Genomic DNA, 14426 nt, shown 5'->3' with positions numbered 1-14426 from the left:
ATCATGTAATACTGATTATGGAAAATCTTGGAAATAATTTGAGTGTTTTAAAAATGTGAAAATGTTATGGTAATTATTTCCACTGTTTAGTTTCACATACTATTGACCAATTAAGAATTGTTTCTGGTAGACTTGCAATTACTGAAAAAAAGTAGAATGGCAGTTTAATTTTATAAAAACTACAACAAGCACCACAGCAAACGTTTAAGCGAGCCATGTTATTTCAAATTCATTTACAAAGATACAAGTATTCAACAAATTAAATAATAACTCTGATGAAACTACATTATTAGAGTTGTCTCAAAGTTTTACAAAGTTACTCAACCAATATTAAATACTACTATGCCATATAAAAAAAAGAGAAATTACCCTAATGGATGAATCTCTTTTTGTTACCTAACTTTTGTGTCACTTAGTCCAGTTGGGGTAAGTTCAGCAGATTTGAAAAAAACTAATTAATAAAATTAATTAATAAAACGGCATTATCGGATACGGAGTAACAAACTTCGCTGAGTAAACACTTTTAAATTAATCATTATTAAATACTCTTAACAGTTTAAAATAATATCTGAAACCATTTTTATTAAGAAGTATGTAAATGTCTTTTAAAACTAAAAAACTTTTGCTTCTTTTAAAAATATTTTTACTTAAATATTACTTAGACAGTAAAATATATAAGTCAAAAGTTCAGAAAGAAAAATGTTAACTTACTAGCTTTATTTTTAACTTACCCTACACGGCTGCTCAACTTACCCCCCGCCCCACCCCCGCCCCACCCCGCTGGGGTAGGTTGAGCAGCTCGGTAAACTTTAGGGAATATTTTCTTAAAAAAAAAAAAAAAAAAAGAGACGAAATTTTATCTGCTAAAAATTGCTTTAAAGAAAATTCTTTTTTTTAAAGCAATCTTTTGCAGATAAAATTTTTTTTCTAATAGTGAAAAAGTTATGTAAATCCGACGCACTGTTCAAGAGATCTATTACATTTAGTAAAAATTGCTCAACTAGCCCCTTCCCCGCCCTCCCCCGCCCTACTTTATGTATTATAATAAGTTATATATTACATAAGGTATCATATAAGTATCGGCGTTTGGTTTTTCGATTTTTAACAAATAATAACGATTAAAATAATAAGTTCTGTTTAAGCTATTAAAAAAAATCTAATTTAAAATAATTTGTATATTTGGACATACCAAGGTTTCAGAACAAAATTGCGATGTCTCGCAAACCTTTACCTTTTTTGTTTCAAAACATTGTTCAGAGTTGCTGTTCTATTTAGATTAAAACAAATTTAACTAACAATTTTACGTATAAATATAAAAATGACACACAGAAAACCTGGCTGTTTTAAACGCATAGAGTTCTATTTTAATAAACTTCAGAAAATTTGATTTATCTTAAAAGATTTATATAGAAATTTTTTTTTTGTTCGTTTTAATTATTCGTTTTAAATCGAAAAACCAAACGCTGATGCTCAAGTAAATTTTAGAAGTTAGCTTGTGTTCATAGTAAGAGCTTTACCGAAACAAACGCGTTTTCTCAAAAAGCTATTTGATGGTGAATCGTGCAGACCAGGGGCCAATGCTATAAAAAATTCGAAGTTTTTTTCGAGAAAAAAAATCTTTCGTAAAAACGCAATTTTTCACGTACGAAAAAAAGTTCGTAATCTCGAAGAATTTATCGCTGTTTGTATTTTTTTCGCCCATTGCTATAAAGCATAAAACGTCACTGAAATTTATATATATATAAAATATATATATATATTTAAATATATATTTACAAATGTTATAGTATAAGTATGTAATATATAGTATATATTAACATAATATAAGTATGTAATCAATCATATTTCTAAATAAAGATTTTACATTCAAGTTTATATACAAATAGTTATAAACTAATGTAAAGTAAACTACTAACAGTGCTAATGATATAACAAGGGTAATAAACTACTAACAGTGCTAATGATATAACAAGGGTAATAATAATGGCAATTTAATCATTCTATTCAAAAACAGCAGAGATATATTACAGTATATAAAATTAACAATGATAACATGATGTAATGTATAGTATATATCAATTATATATATATATATATATATATATATATATATATATATATATATATATATATATATATATATATATGTAAATATATATATACTTCCAATAGTTTTGTTAACTTAATACACTAACATTGAAAATAGCTTCTCCTACACTGTATAATACTATAAATTGTGTTGGTAAAGATTCCATGACAGTCTCTGAGAACATGAAATATATATATATATATATATATATATATATATATATATATATATATATATATATATATATATATATATATATATATATATATATATATATATATATATATATATACATATATATACATATATATAAAATATAATGTAGCAATACATGTTTTTATTTAAATAGTTTGCTAATTAAAACATACTAAGCTTCCCAAGAAGAACCTCTTTGTTTTCTCTGATTTATATTGCTAGTAACATTTTAAGTTCTTTAGACAGCATTTTATTTGTTGTGTATTTGTGTATTATTTTGTTGTGTATTTGTGTATTATATGGCATATTTATCGACTATTTATACTTTTCTTTAGTCAAACACTATGAAAAATTTGTTTAACCAGAATTACTATCGAAAACCTTCATAAATAAGTATGGAATTTTAAATTCATACATGCATTGTTAACGAAGCACAACAAGGAACTGAATAATAGATTAAATGCAGTTTTTAAGTAATTAGTTTATTATGAAGTTACCAAAATCCTTTTAAGCTTTATCTATAAAATATCTGCATAAAAACACAAACAAAGAATGTTCAATGATTTTGAAGCGCTAATGTTGTTCCAGCAATGGCCGCCAAAAATCAAGAAGAAAATATCTAAAATTGAGATCAAAAATCTATCTGAAGTTTTTTTTCGAAAAAACGCATTTTTTATCTGAAAAGGCGATTCCCTTGTTCGTTTATAGCATTGGATTTAAAAACGAAGTTTTTATCTTAAAAACGGAATTTTTTGAATGTTTATAGCAATGGACTTTTTTTTTCTTCGCTTTTTACGGTAAAAACTTCGTGTTTTACGGAAAAAACTTCGTTTTTTATGTTTATAGCATTGGCCCCAGATTTTTTTCAAAAATACCTCATTTGTTTAAATTAGTAAGCGACTCACGGCAATTTATTGACTGGCACTTTAAATTCGCTGAGCAAATTCACGGCAATTTATTGACTTGCACTTCAAATTCGCCGAGTTTAATGTTTACTTTAAATGCGTTAAACTAAAATCTTGAAGTAAAATGCACATCTTTACAAATACATTACTCAAGAACAAAAATTGACTATCATCATTTTTTTTAATATATACTTATATTTTAATATATGCTTACATTTTCTAGCCTATATTAGTAGTATTCTTCCGAGTATACTGTTTAATAGTATTTTTTTATCATCCTCACAGCAGGAAAAAAAAAAAGATTTTTAAATTAAAGAATCGTTTTTGTACAATTAGAATCCAACAATTTGGATGTTAAACTATCTACCCTAAAATTTTTCTCGAAGAAATCTTTTGATATTACTTGTATATCAAATTTGAATCGAATCATAAATGTTAAGATGCAAAGTTATAGATTTAGTACTGATTTAATCACGGTTTTCATCAGTAGCGCTAGTTGCAAGTATGATTCTATTTTAAAAAGATGAGTGCGTTTATCAATTCTATTTATAACACGTTGAATCCTATTTTTCTACAAAATGGAATGTAATAATGCAGGAATGTATTTTTTAAAATTTTTTTATTTTTCTAGCGCATCGTAAATAATGCATGAAATAAGCGACGAAAACGTACTGTATATATGGTTTTCACAACTAACTAGTTAATTAATGAAGTTTTTATTAATTTATATATTAGAAGACTTGTAAAACAAACGGTTGTTGAAATGGGATTTAGTTTTATGCAACTTTTTAATCAAGATAGTTCTTGGTAGTTAAATCTGATGTTCCAAGTCAGTATTTAAAGATATAGTCTCCCTTTTCCTCACTTTTATGCACAATTTTTCTTATAATCTTATAGCTACATAACAACTTTGGTATCTAGTCAATATTGGTAAGTGTATAGCTATTTAGTTGGTTTTATCTATAGTTATAGTGAATCACACAACACACACACACACACACACACACACACACACACACACACACACACACACACACACACACAAACAAACAAATTAACATAATTATTTTAAAATAAAAACAATAAAGATCTAGTAGTAATCCACTCAAAAAGTTAAAAGGCTTGATTTCTAGTAATTATATGTAATCAAGATACTTCGTGAAAATTAAATAACTCTGGAGTTCTAATTTTATTATTTCAATATAAAATCTTTCTTTTCCTCACTTTTATGGATTTTTATGATATTTTGCCAGAAGTACTGTATACTAAGAAATAATGTTGTACTTTACTTAGGTATATTAATTACTCACATATATTAGTATCATATACATAGGTTAATAAAAGAATATTGAATATAATAAGACAATGGCAGACTGTGTACATTACATTAAGCGATGCTTGATAATTACTCCATGTTGTCAAAAAACTTATGGTTGCAGACAATGCCATGATGTGGTTGAAGACCATGAGCTTGATCGTAATGTTGTGAATCATGTTCAGTGTGTGCAATGTTCTACAGTACAGAATTTGGCCACACATTGCATTGAATGTGGGATACGCTTTGGAATGTATTCATGTTTAATTTGCAGATTGTTTGATGATAATGATAAGCAACAGTTTCACTGTAACAAATGTAAAACATGCCGAATAGGTGGTGAGAAAAACTTTTTTCACTGTGATAAATGTAATATTTGTCTTCGAAAAACCTTGCTCAACTCTCATCAGTGTCGCACAGATAGTGGTAAGGATAATTGTCCTGTTTGCTTTGAAAATGTGCATTCTGCAAGTGAGCCAGCTTTTGTTCCAAAATGTTCTCATTTGATTCATGTCCATTGCTACAAAAGGATTGAAATGTTTGGATTTCAAAGATGTCCCTTGTGCCATACAAGTTATTCTGAAGCTGTCAATCCCAGGGTTAGTTGGATTGGATTAGTAACTAATGGTTTGAATAACAACAACGTGGAGATTATTGCTGTTAATACTATCAACAACAATGGAGTCAACAGTAATGATATCAGCTCTGTTTCTAGCTCTATAGAAAATCTCAATAATAACCCTATTCCCTCCAACCTTAATCAGCAAGCAATAAATCAACAGGTTGTTGAGGAGATGCTTGAAACTCTTAGTATTGAAGATATTTCATTTCTATTGAATGACAACAATAATATAGATTGAATAGTACTAGTACATACTACATAGACTTTTCAAATAATTTGTGTAGACTGAATTTTTTAAATTGGCTTAAGTAAAAATCAAACCACTATCAGTTAAACTTTGTTTTAAAGTTTAAACTTGCTATAGCTGTTGTAATAAAAAAGTTGTGGCTGCATGGTATTAAATCTGGAATTCACTTAAATTTTTGGTATAAAAGTATAATTTTTAGGAGTGTTATAAAGTTTTTTTAATGTAAGTTTTTTTTATTTAAAAAAATGTATATATATATATATATATATATATATATATATATATATATATATATATGTATAGACACACACACAACACTGCTAAATTGTCTGACAAGGATTTTTTAACTAATTTATCAATACTTTCCACTTTGCAAAGATTACCCTGGGCGCTTTTAGCGATTAACTTGATATTTAGTTGAGTGAAAAGGATGCTTTTAATTTGTTGCTCAACTATACTATTCTGAGCCAGTTGCGTCTCATGTATTAAGTCTTTTTTTTATTAAGTATATTGTTATGTATTATATTTATTATATGTTATGTACCATATTAAATTTATATGTAAAGGATTAAACAGTGGTTTCAAGAAAAAAAAGAAAAAAAAAATGGCGTACCAAGATTTTTTTGTTTTAATTTTTTTTTAAAGTAACCAAACTAAAGAAGACATTAACCTCATTTTTTTTTATTCAAGAAAATTTTTTATTAGATAAATTATGTGTCAGAGTGTTAAACTAAAACATACAAATATGTTTAAAACCGTTATCGAACAAAATAATAAAAAAAATCAATAAAAAGAACTGCGATTTATCAAAATAACAACAATAAATGCCAAAAAATGGTATTTAAAACATCCCCCTTGTGCTTCTTTGCCAGTTATGCATATTTCTTGCATTAATTTAATAAGATGGTGAAAATTTCGATTAGAGCTATTCTAAATATAATAATTTTTAGGTATTAGGCAATTTCAGGAGGTTATTCGAACCCAGACAAATTCTTCGTCGATCCAAGTCAATGGATTGATTTGATTAGATTTAAGTCCTGGTAATTAAGCTGGCTAGGTCATAAATTTTATTTCATTTTCTTTCATCCAATCTTCTTTGAGCCGTATTGGAAGGAGCCATGTCTTATTAAAACTGCCAATATTCGTTTAGATTAATCAGCATGTCTGCTGATGGAGCCATGTTGTTCTCTAACGTCTCTATGTAAATGTGTTGATTGATTTGATATGTACAAGCATTACGTTAATCTCCATCTTTTAACATTAATTTGGTTTTTCTTGTTTGTCCCTTCATAGTTATTTTTACAAATGACAATTTTTAACATCAACTTTTCTATAAACTAAGCAATTCACTCCATACGCGCCGAGTCCACGGAGAAACAGGGGCAGTGGCCCCCCCGGAAATTTATACTAATAATATATTATCACGGATTAATACGGGGGCGAATAGATACTCTGGCCCTCATGATAACCCGTGATAATATATTATTAGTATAAATTTCCAGGGGGGGGGCACTGCCTCTGTTGCCCCCGTGGACTCGGCGCCTATGATTCTCTCCTTCCCAGCGAACATGTTCGTATGGGGCCTATATGGGCCCCACATGGGCTGTTTCATGGGCTGGTCACATGGGGCCCATCCAATATTTGTCCGCAGGCGCCACATGGGCCCTATAAGGGCTAGATTGTAAAATTGAAAAGGACCATCTTTTGATATGTATTTTAAAAAAAAATTATATACCAAATAAAGATATGTTAACTATGCGGGGTAAATAAAATAAGAGATGTAATTCAGGCGATTAATGTTTTTCACTTATAGTCAAATCCAAACCTGCACATCTAAGTATCTGCAATAGATCTGATATTGCTGCATGAGAAATATTGTTGTAGGAAGAGCATAAAATTATGTAATATGTCTTTAATGTCAAACTCACTATTACTGTCTTTACTAAAAAAAACTTTTTTCTGCGTCAGAGGCATTTTCACATTCTTCCTCCGATAAGAAAATATGCCATTCTCAGAGTTGTTGTCACTAACATTTAATTCAGTTTTCTCACTTATTTCTGAATCATTAAGAAGAGATAATTCATAAGTTGGTAACAAATTGAATGCTTTGTTTACACGGTCATTTTGAATTTTTTTCTGTCGCTAACTTTGATAATATTGAATCAACGACATTTTAAATTTTTCGTCGTTTTGTTCTTTGGCAATTATCCATAACAATGTCACTGAAATTAGATACCAATAGAGCTTAAGTTGCAATAGCTAATAATTATAATAAAAATACTTTTATTAATATTTATTTTGTAATTATATATATATATATATATATATATATATATATATATATATATATATATATATATATATATATATATATATACAGGGCCGCCGCGTGGGGAGGGGGTTACTGGGTACTTTTTACCCGGGCGCAGGATCAGAAGGGGCGCACACATGACAATAACTTTTTTTACTTTAATAAAAAAGATACACAGGGCTTCAAAGAAAAACTCCTAGTTTTATAATATAAGTTTATTGTAACAATACACTTGACACATATTTTAAAATTAGGAGTTTAAGAACTGTTGCCTCAGCAATACAGCATTATCCGAATTCATATGCGGAAGTCTGAGACTACTCAAAATTTTTGCGGGAAAATACTCATAATGGCTTCTTTGTTTATAAAAAACACATGTATATCTATATTTATTATATACATACATACATATATATATCAACAAAAGTTAAATTATATTGATAACTGAGATTCCAAGACTTCATTTAGATTTTCTAAGTAACATAAAAATAGCTTTAATACTTGAATTATTCTGTTTTGTAAAAACAAAACATGTTCAGTTTCAAGAAAAAAGATTCTGGCTGACAAAACAGAAAAAATGCGGCAAATAGGACAGCAAATGAGCAAAAAAATAAACGTACACTCGAAGATTGTGGTATACGAGCTACAAAAAAAGGAGATGGGGATAGGCCTGCTGTTTCCACATTGATAATTACAAATTCCTCCCAGACACGTCAAGCTTTTGAAATAGTAAGTTCATTAATTTAAACATAACCTTCTTTTTCATATATCTCTCCCATTATACTATTGCTATATAAATCAAGAGATTTTTAAATCTTTTACTTCATTTTCTATAGGATGGCTTTGGAAATGAGTCTTTTGAAAATTTTTTGAGCTCAGAAGAAGCACTGCCTCCTTCAAGTAGCACAATATCGGCAACAAGAGTTGAAAATGGAAACAATTTATTGGTAAATTTTGCTTTGCAAAGATTCTTTTAATAATCATTTTGAGCTTGTGTAAGTAATATAGTTATTTAAATGTTTATTTGAAATAATAGTATAAAGATAAGTTGGTTGAGGCAATTAGTACAAAAGATCCTGCTTTGTTGGCTGAAAATATGTCTAAAGTAGAACGTGATGCAGTTGTTCTTCAGGGGCCTCCTAAAAATCCTTCATCTTTTCCGAAAGACTCGAACAAGATTAAGGTTCCTGAATCAGTTTTCCACGAAATAACTCGCAATGGGGAAAAAATAAACAGAGGTTGGCTTGTTTGTAGTGCAACTTCTAAAATATTTCTTTGCTTTCCGTGCTCACTTTTCGGAAGCAAGCAAGCTTGCAGGGCTGGTAATCAATCGCATCTTCTACGTTGGAATGGTGGCATCAATGGAAACTGGAGAAAGCTAGCTGACAAAGTAAAAAGCCACCAAAACAATCCTCACCATCGAGACTATTACATTAAGTTGAAAACAGCGCTGGAAAGCATGGAAAATCAGTGTGGGGGGTTGATTCAAGTCTAGAAAAATTGGTAAGAAATGAGGCAGCTAGGTGGCGTGAAATTCTGCAGTGCATCTTAGATGCAATTCTCTTCTTAGCATCATGCAACCTTAGCTTTAGAGGTATATTTATGAACGTTAATTGTTATATTTATATTAACATTTTAATTTATCTGCACTCTAATTAAACAGAAAGTCGTGATTTATATGTGTAATTATAATTCTTGTTTTAGGCTTATCAAAAATGATTGGTGATGACGATAACGGCAACTTTCTTTCAACTCTAGAGCTACTCGCAAAGCACAACAAGACTCTTCAGTTACACCTAGAAGAAGTTTCTCGCAGCCAACAAGAATCTAAACAAATTGTTGCTCATTATTTGGGTTGGAGTTCTCAAAATGAATCAAAGTTATCAAAGAGTGTGGAAGAATTGTCCGCGGTGCCATTATTAAAGAGGCTCATATGGCAATTTACTATTCCATTATTATCGATGGAACGCCTGATGTCTCTCATACTGAGCAAATTGCGTTTGTTCTCCGCTTCGTCTACTATGGTATTGATAAAAGATGGGTAGTTAAGGAGCGTTTTCTTAGGGTCGAAAATCTCGAAAAAAAGAAAGGTGTAGATATTGCCAAGCTAATTATGGACGTCTTGGAGCAAAACAACATCGATCTGAAGAACTGCCGAGGTCAAGGATACGACAATGGTGCCAACATGTCTGGTGTGTACAAAAGAGTACAAGCGATCATTCTTCAAAAAAATTCTCAAGCTTTCTACATGCCATGCAGCGCTTATAACCTTAACCTAGCTGGTGTTCAATCCCTTGAATCTTCTGTAGAAATGAAGAACTATTTTGGCCAGATTCAGTTACTCTACAAGTAAAATATCTATCTAGAGTAAAATATTACTCTAGATGATGAGATGAAACTTATGAGGACTCTTATCGAGGATCTTATTAGATTTAGATCTTCTTGGCCCGAATTAGTTAATGAAGCACATTTGGTTGCCTCCGGTCTAGCAAGCTATGGATTTCAGTCAAAATTAGTTCCAAAAAGGACAAGGAAGAGGAAATCGTTTTACGAAGAAGCAAGGAACGAAGTTCATTTCTACGAAAACGATGAAAAGCAGTTTTAGGTGAACGTGTTCAACACCGCTCTCGATACTTTAATTCAACAAACGAGAGACAGATTTCAAGCTGCAGAAAAGACGACGAACATTTTCTCGTTCACTGCAAAAAACGTTTTGTGAAATTCACAAAAAATTTGGTTACTTTAACAAAACATTTGGTGAATATTTATGCACCAAATGTTTTTGTTAAAGTAACCAAATTATTTGGTAAAATTTAGCTTGCAGTATATTCACAATAAGCACAGTTAATCATAATTATAGTGACATTAATAAATTTTTGTGTTCTCTTGAAACTACGATGCCTAATAATTAACAAAGAAAAAAAGTGGCTACAAAATCTCGTTTTTTTCTCCTAAACCAAACATATTTGGTTAAGTTAACAAAACAAGTTTTTGCAGTGTTCCTATGGCTCTCTCAGAATCAAGTAGTAGGTCGAGTGAAGAAAAAGAAGTTGAACAACCTAACGTGAAGGAGAAATGTAAAATTTTGGCGCAAATCTATGTGAGTGATGTAGATGAAGACAAACTTATCTTAGAGGTCCGTCATCTGGATACTCTGAAGCGCGCCAATCTTTTCGGTCCAAAAGAAAATCTCACTTCAATGAAGCTATTAAATGGAATCTATCAGAAAGGTCTAGAGTCTCTCTTCGAATCAATATGAATTTTGTTACGTATGTTTAACACGATTCCCGTTTCCATCGCCGAAGGAGAGCGGTCTTTCAGTAAGCTTGGTCTAGTAAAAACAACATTAAGATCTACAATGAGTCAAGACCGGCTAACTAATCTCCTAGTTATATCTATTGAACACGATCTTGCAAAAAATCTGTGCTACGACGAGGTCATTACGAATTTTGCTATGAATAAAGCCCGGAGAGTAAACTTCTCTTGAAGCATTAAATATCTATTACATTTAAAACTTACAGTTACTTGCAATATAAATAAAGTTCAATAACATGTCTATTTGTGCATTTCTTTTTTAATATATTAAAAAAATTATTAGAGGCTTCCTCGACCCACGCCCATAGAATTCAGTAAAAAAAGATTAGCATTTGGACAGCACTCAAACTTTTTTTTACTCAAACTAATTTTGACCCCGGGCGTCATTGAAGATCGCGGCGGGCCTGTATATATAGATATATATATAAGGTAAGTATGGGTATTAAGGCCCACCTTTGTCGAATGCGCGGTAAAGAAATGCTGATTTTTTTTTGCTACCAGTGATAAAACCAGATAACTCTAATATTTTAATGTCGAAAAAAAGTTTCACAATTTATTTTTTCCCTAACTTTGGATTAGTGGGCCTTATTACCCGCCGGGCCTTAATACCCATACTTACCTTATATATATATATATATATAATAGTGATTGTATATATAAAGTTTATATAATAATATATTACTAATACATTAAAAGTATCAAAATTATTATTAACAAATTTTACCTTAATACTTTAATAATAATAACTTAGAACTTTTGCTTTAGATAAATCTTTTCAAAACAAAGAAATCTTGTCAGTGTTAAAACGACTGCATAATTTTGAACCGTAAAACTATTACAAAGTTTACAAATTTATTAAATGGAAGAAGCACGTTTTTACAATTGTTTATTAATAAACACATTTGACGGGAAAAAAAAGTGATAAAAAACATTACAGAATATATATTTAACGGATTATTCCGTTAAATTATTGCGTTAATGGGCTGGCCGAAATGGTACCCATCTACAGCCCGTGTAAAGTATCCAATGCCCACATGCCTAAGTTAAAACCCATGTGGGGCCCATGTTGGCTGGGTAACCTTGTGAGCATGTTAATGGCCGACAACATCGGTTTTGTAACGACTGTATGAAAACAAATATTTTTTCTAAGTAGTTATTTTCTAACCATAGTTGAAAAAAACATGTTTTTTACAGTTTTCCTTTAAGGTTACTTAACCTAAGGTTGGTTCCTAACGAAACATCAAGCCATTTTTGTGCTCCGTGGTTCTTCTGACCTTTCAGATTCTGGATGATATTGATGTCGTTACATGCTCTTAGAGTATTTTTTACTCAATTCTCAGAAATTTGAAATCTACTTGCTATTTTTTTTGTTGCTGGAGCAATTCTTCATACCTTTTATCTGCCACTTTGTTGCTTCACTTGCTGCTCTTCAGTCAGATCCCAATATCTCGGTAAAAAGTCTCAAATGTGACTAATCTGGTCATCATTCATAATTTTCGCAGCTGATTAATATCAATTTTGAAAATGATAAAACTAACAATAAATAATTTAATGGTTACGAATAATCTACTTTAAGAAGAAAATTGAACCGAAATCTATTTAAAACTTGGTGCGGATATTTTTAAAAGACATTTTCGACGATGTTGTTTAACATGCGCTTGATAAAACTATACTCATAAAAAAAGTTATGAACTAGTAAACTTGTTTGTGAAATTAGTAAAAAAAAACCCCTTTCTTTCCTTGCAAAAAAAAAAGAAAAAAGAAAAAGAAAGAAATATCCATCAAAGAGGGTTACTTTTTTACGATATTTTGAAACAGAATTTATTAACAATCCTAGTTTTTTTGAAACCACAGTATGTTCAGATAAAGCTAAAATGCATATGATTTTTTCTTTTGAATTTTATTATTTTTTCTAAATTGTTGTTTAATTCATTTTGATCAGCAGAAAAGTGCACATTTAAAAAAGAAAGTATTATCTTTTTGAAGTTATTTAACTTTGAATAGTTTTATTTGTGAGAATGTCTAGTGATGCTGTTGCTTCGACCAATGATGACGCATCACATTGCAAAAGGTATGCTGTTTCTAAAGGATATTGGTATGATCCATACATAGAATTGTTTGTGACTACCTTACCCAACAGAAAAGCTCCAGAAATCAACAGGGGGTATTATATAAGGCACTGGTGCATAAAACATTTAGTTGAACAGTTTTTATTAAAAACCAATTGCCAGTGTCAGATAGTTAACTTAGGAGCTGGTTTTGATACGTTATATTGGAATATTTCAGAAAAGCAACTAGAGCCCAAATATGGGTTTTATGAAATTGACATGCCACAAGTTGTTAAAAAGAAGAAATCTATTATTCTTTCCAAACTCCAATTAAATAAGCATTTCTCATCTGAGAAAACAAAAACAACAGATTTAACTTTGGACACTTGTATGTATCACTTAATGGCAGCAGATCTACGAAATGTGAAAAGCATCGACACTTCACTATCTGCTGCAGGAATATCAAAGAAAGTACCAACATTAATTTTAGCAGAATGTGTCTTTGTATATATGGAGCCTTCTGCAATTAGCAAGTTGTTAAATTATTTTACACAGGAGTTTCCTATTTTATCTTTAATTGATTATGACCCTATAAGTTTAAATGACAGATTTGGAGAGGTTATGAGACAAAATCTTTCTCAAAGAAATTGCTCCTTGCTTGGTGTGTTTCCTGACATTCAATCAAAAAAGCAATCTTACAAGGTATTCTCAAATGTTCATATTAAACTTTTAAGTGATGTTTATAATGGCCTACCACCCAATGAAAAACAAAGAATTGAAAAGCTAGAATTTCTTGATGAAGTTGATCTACTTTATGATATGTTAAGACATTATTCTGTTTCATGGTCATACAATGCTCCTACTGGATTACTTGATACAATAAAACTTTAAAATAAAAGACAAAAAAAATGAATTCTTTACTATGTCTTGATTGAATGGAAGAAAAAAATTGTACTTGCTGTTTTTTATTTTTATGTTTTTACATAAATGTTGTTTGAGTAATTGAATTAAAAAAATACATAGGTAAAATAGATAATTAGAAATATTTATAAATTAAGCAATAGCAATAGCAAAAATTATTATGATATATCAACATGTTCCTCATTCAAATTTTACTAATAATAGCATTTAAAAGTTTTTTTGCGTTTTAGAAAATTTTAGAAATAAGAGTTTTCTTTAGAATGTTTTTACTAAGGTCAGTTAAAAAAAGATCAATAAGCATGTATTTTTGTTTAAATGTTGTTTCTTAAGTTTAATTAGCCTGCTATTAAATTTTGTATTTTTTGTACACTTGGATTAAATATGACTTTTGTTCTAACTTTTATTATTGCTGTAGAGATCTTTTTTTATTAAATACTGATTAAATGTTGTAAGTAAAA

At 29.9% G+C, this 14426-nt stretch overlaps 1 protein-coding gene and 2 pseudogenes across 2 annotated transcripts; all 3 read left to right on the top strand.

The window, feature by feature from the left end:
* The first annotated feature begins 3784 nt into the window (after window positions 1–3784).
* On the top strand, window positions 3785–5596 carry LOC149890171 (RING finger and CHY zinc finger domain-containing protein 1 pseudogene; annotated as a pseudogene). Its single transcript, XR_016452239.1, has 2 exons — window positions 3785–4119; window positions 4523–5596. The product of XR_016452239.1 is annotated as an RING finger and CHY zinc finger domain-containing protein 1 pseudogene (transcript).
* A 2536-nt stretch (window positions 5597–8132) lies between these two features.
* LOC149890170 (zinc finger MYM-type protein 1-like) lies at window positions 8133–10037 on the top strand (annotated as a pseudogene).
* Window positions 10038–11977: 1940 nt separating this feature from the next.
* On the top strand, window positions 11978–14006 carry LOC149890169 (leucine carboxyl methyltransferase 1-like). Its single transcript, XM_090084176.1, has one exon. The coding sequence runs from the start codon at window positions 13018–13020 to the stop codon at window positions 13936–13938; it is 921 nt and encodes a 306-aa protein (XP_089940302.1). The 5' UTR covers window positions 11978–13017; the 3' UTR covers window positions 13939–14006.
* The last annotated feature ends 420 nt before the right edge of the window (window positions 14007–14426 follow it).

This window comes from Hydra viridissima, unplaced genomic scaffold (genome assembly GCF_058129835.1).
Source record: "Hydra viridissima isolate aposymbiotic clone 2 unplaced genomic scaffold, HvirCarnegie_v1 scaffold_4, whole genome shotgun sequence".
Lineage (NCBI taxonomy): Eukaryota > Metazoa > Cnidaria > Hydrozoa > Anthoathecata > Hydridae > Hydra > Hydra viridissima.
This window is presented reverse-complemented; position numbering and strand designations above follow the sequence as displayed.

Bases quoted from the DNA above. Each gene is read 5' to 3' on its own strand.
- LOC149890169 (XM_090084176.1), top strand. From the start codon at position 13,018: ATGTCTAGTGATGCTGTTGCTTCGACCAATGATGACGCATCACATTGC.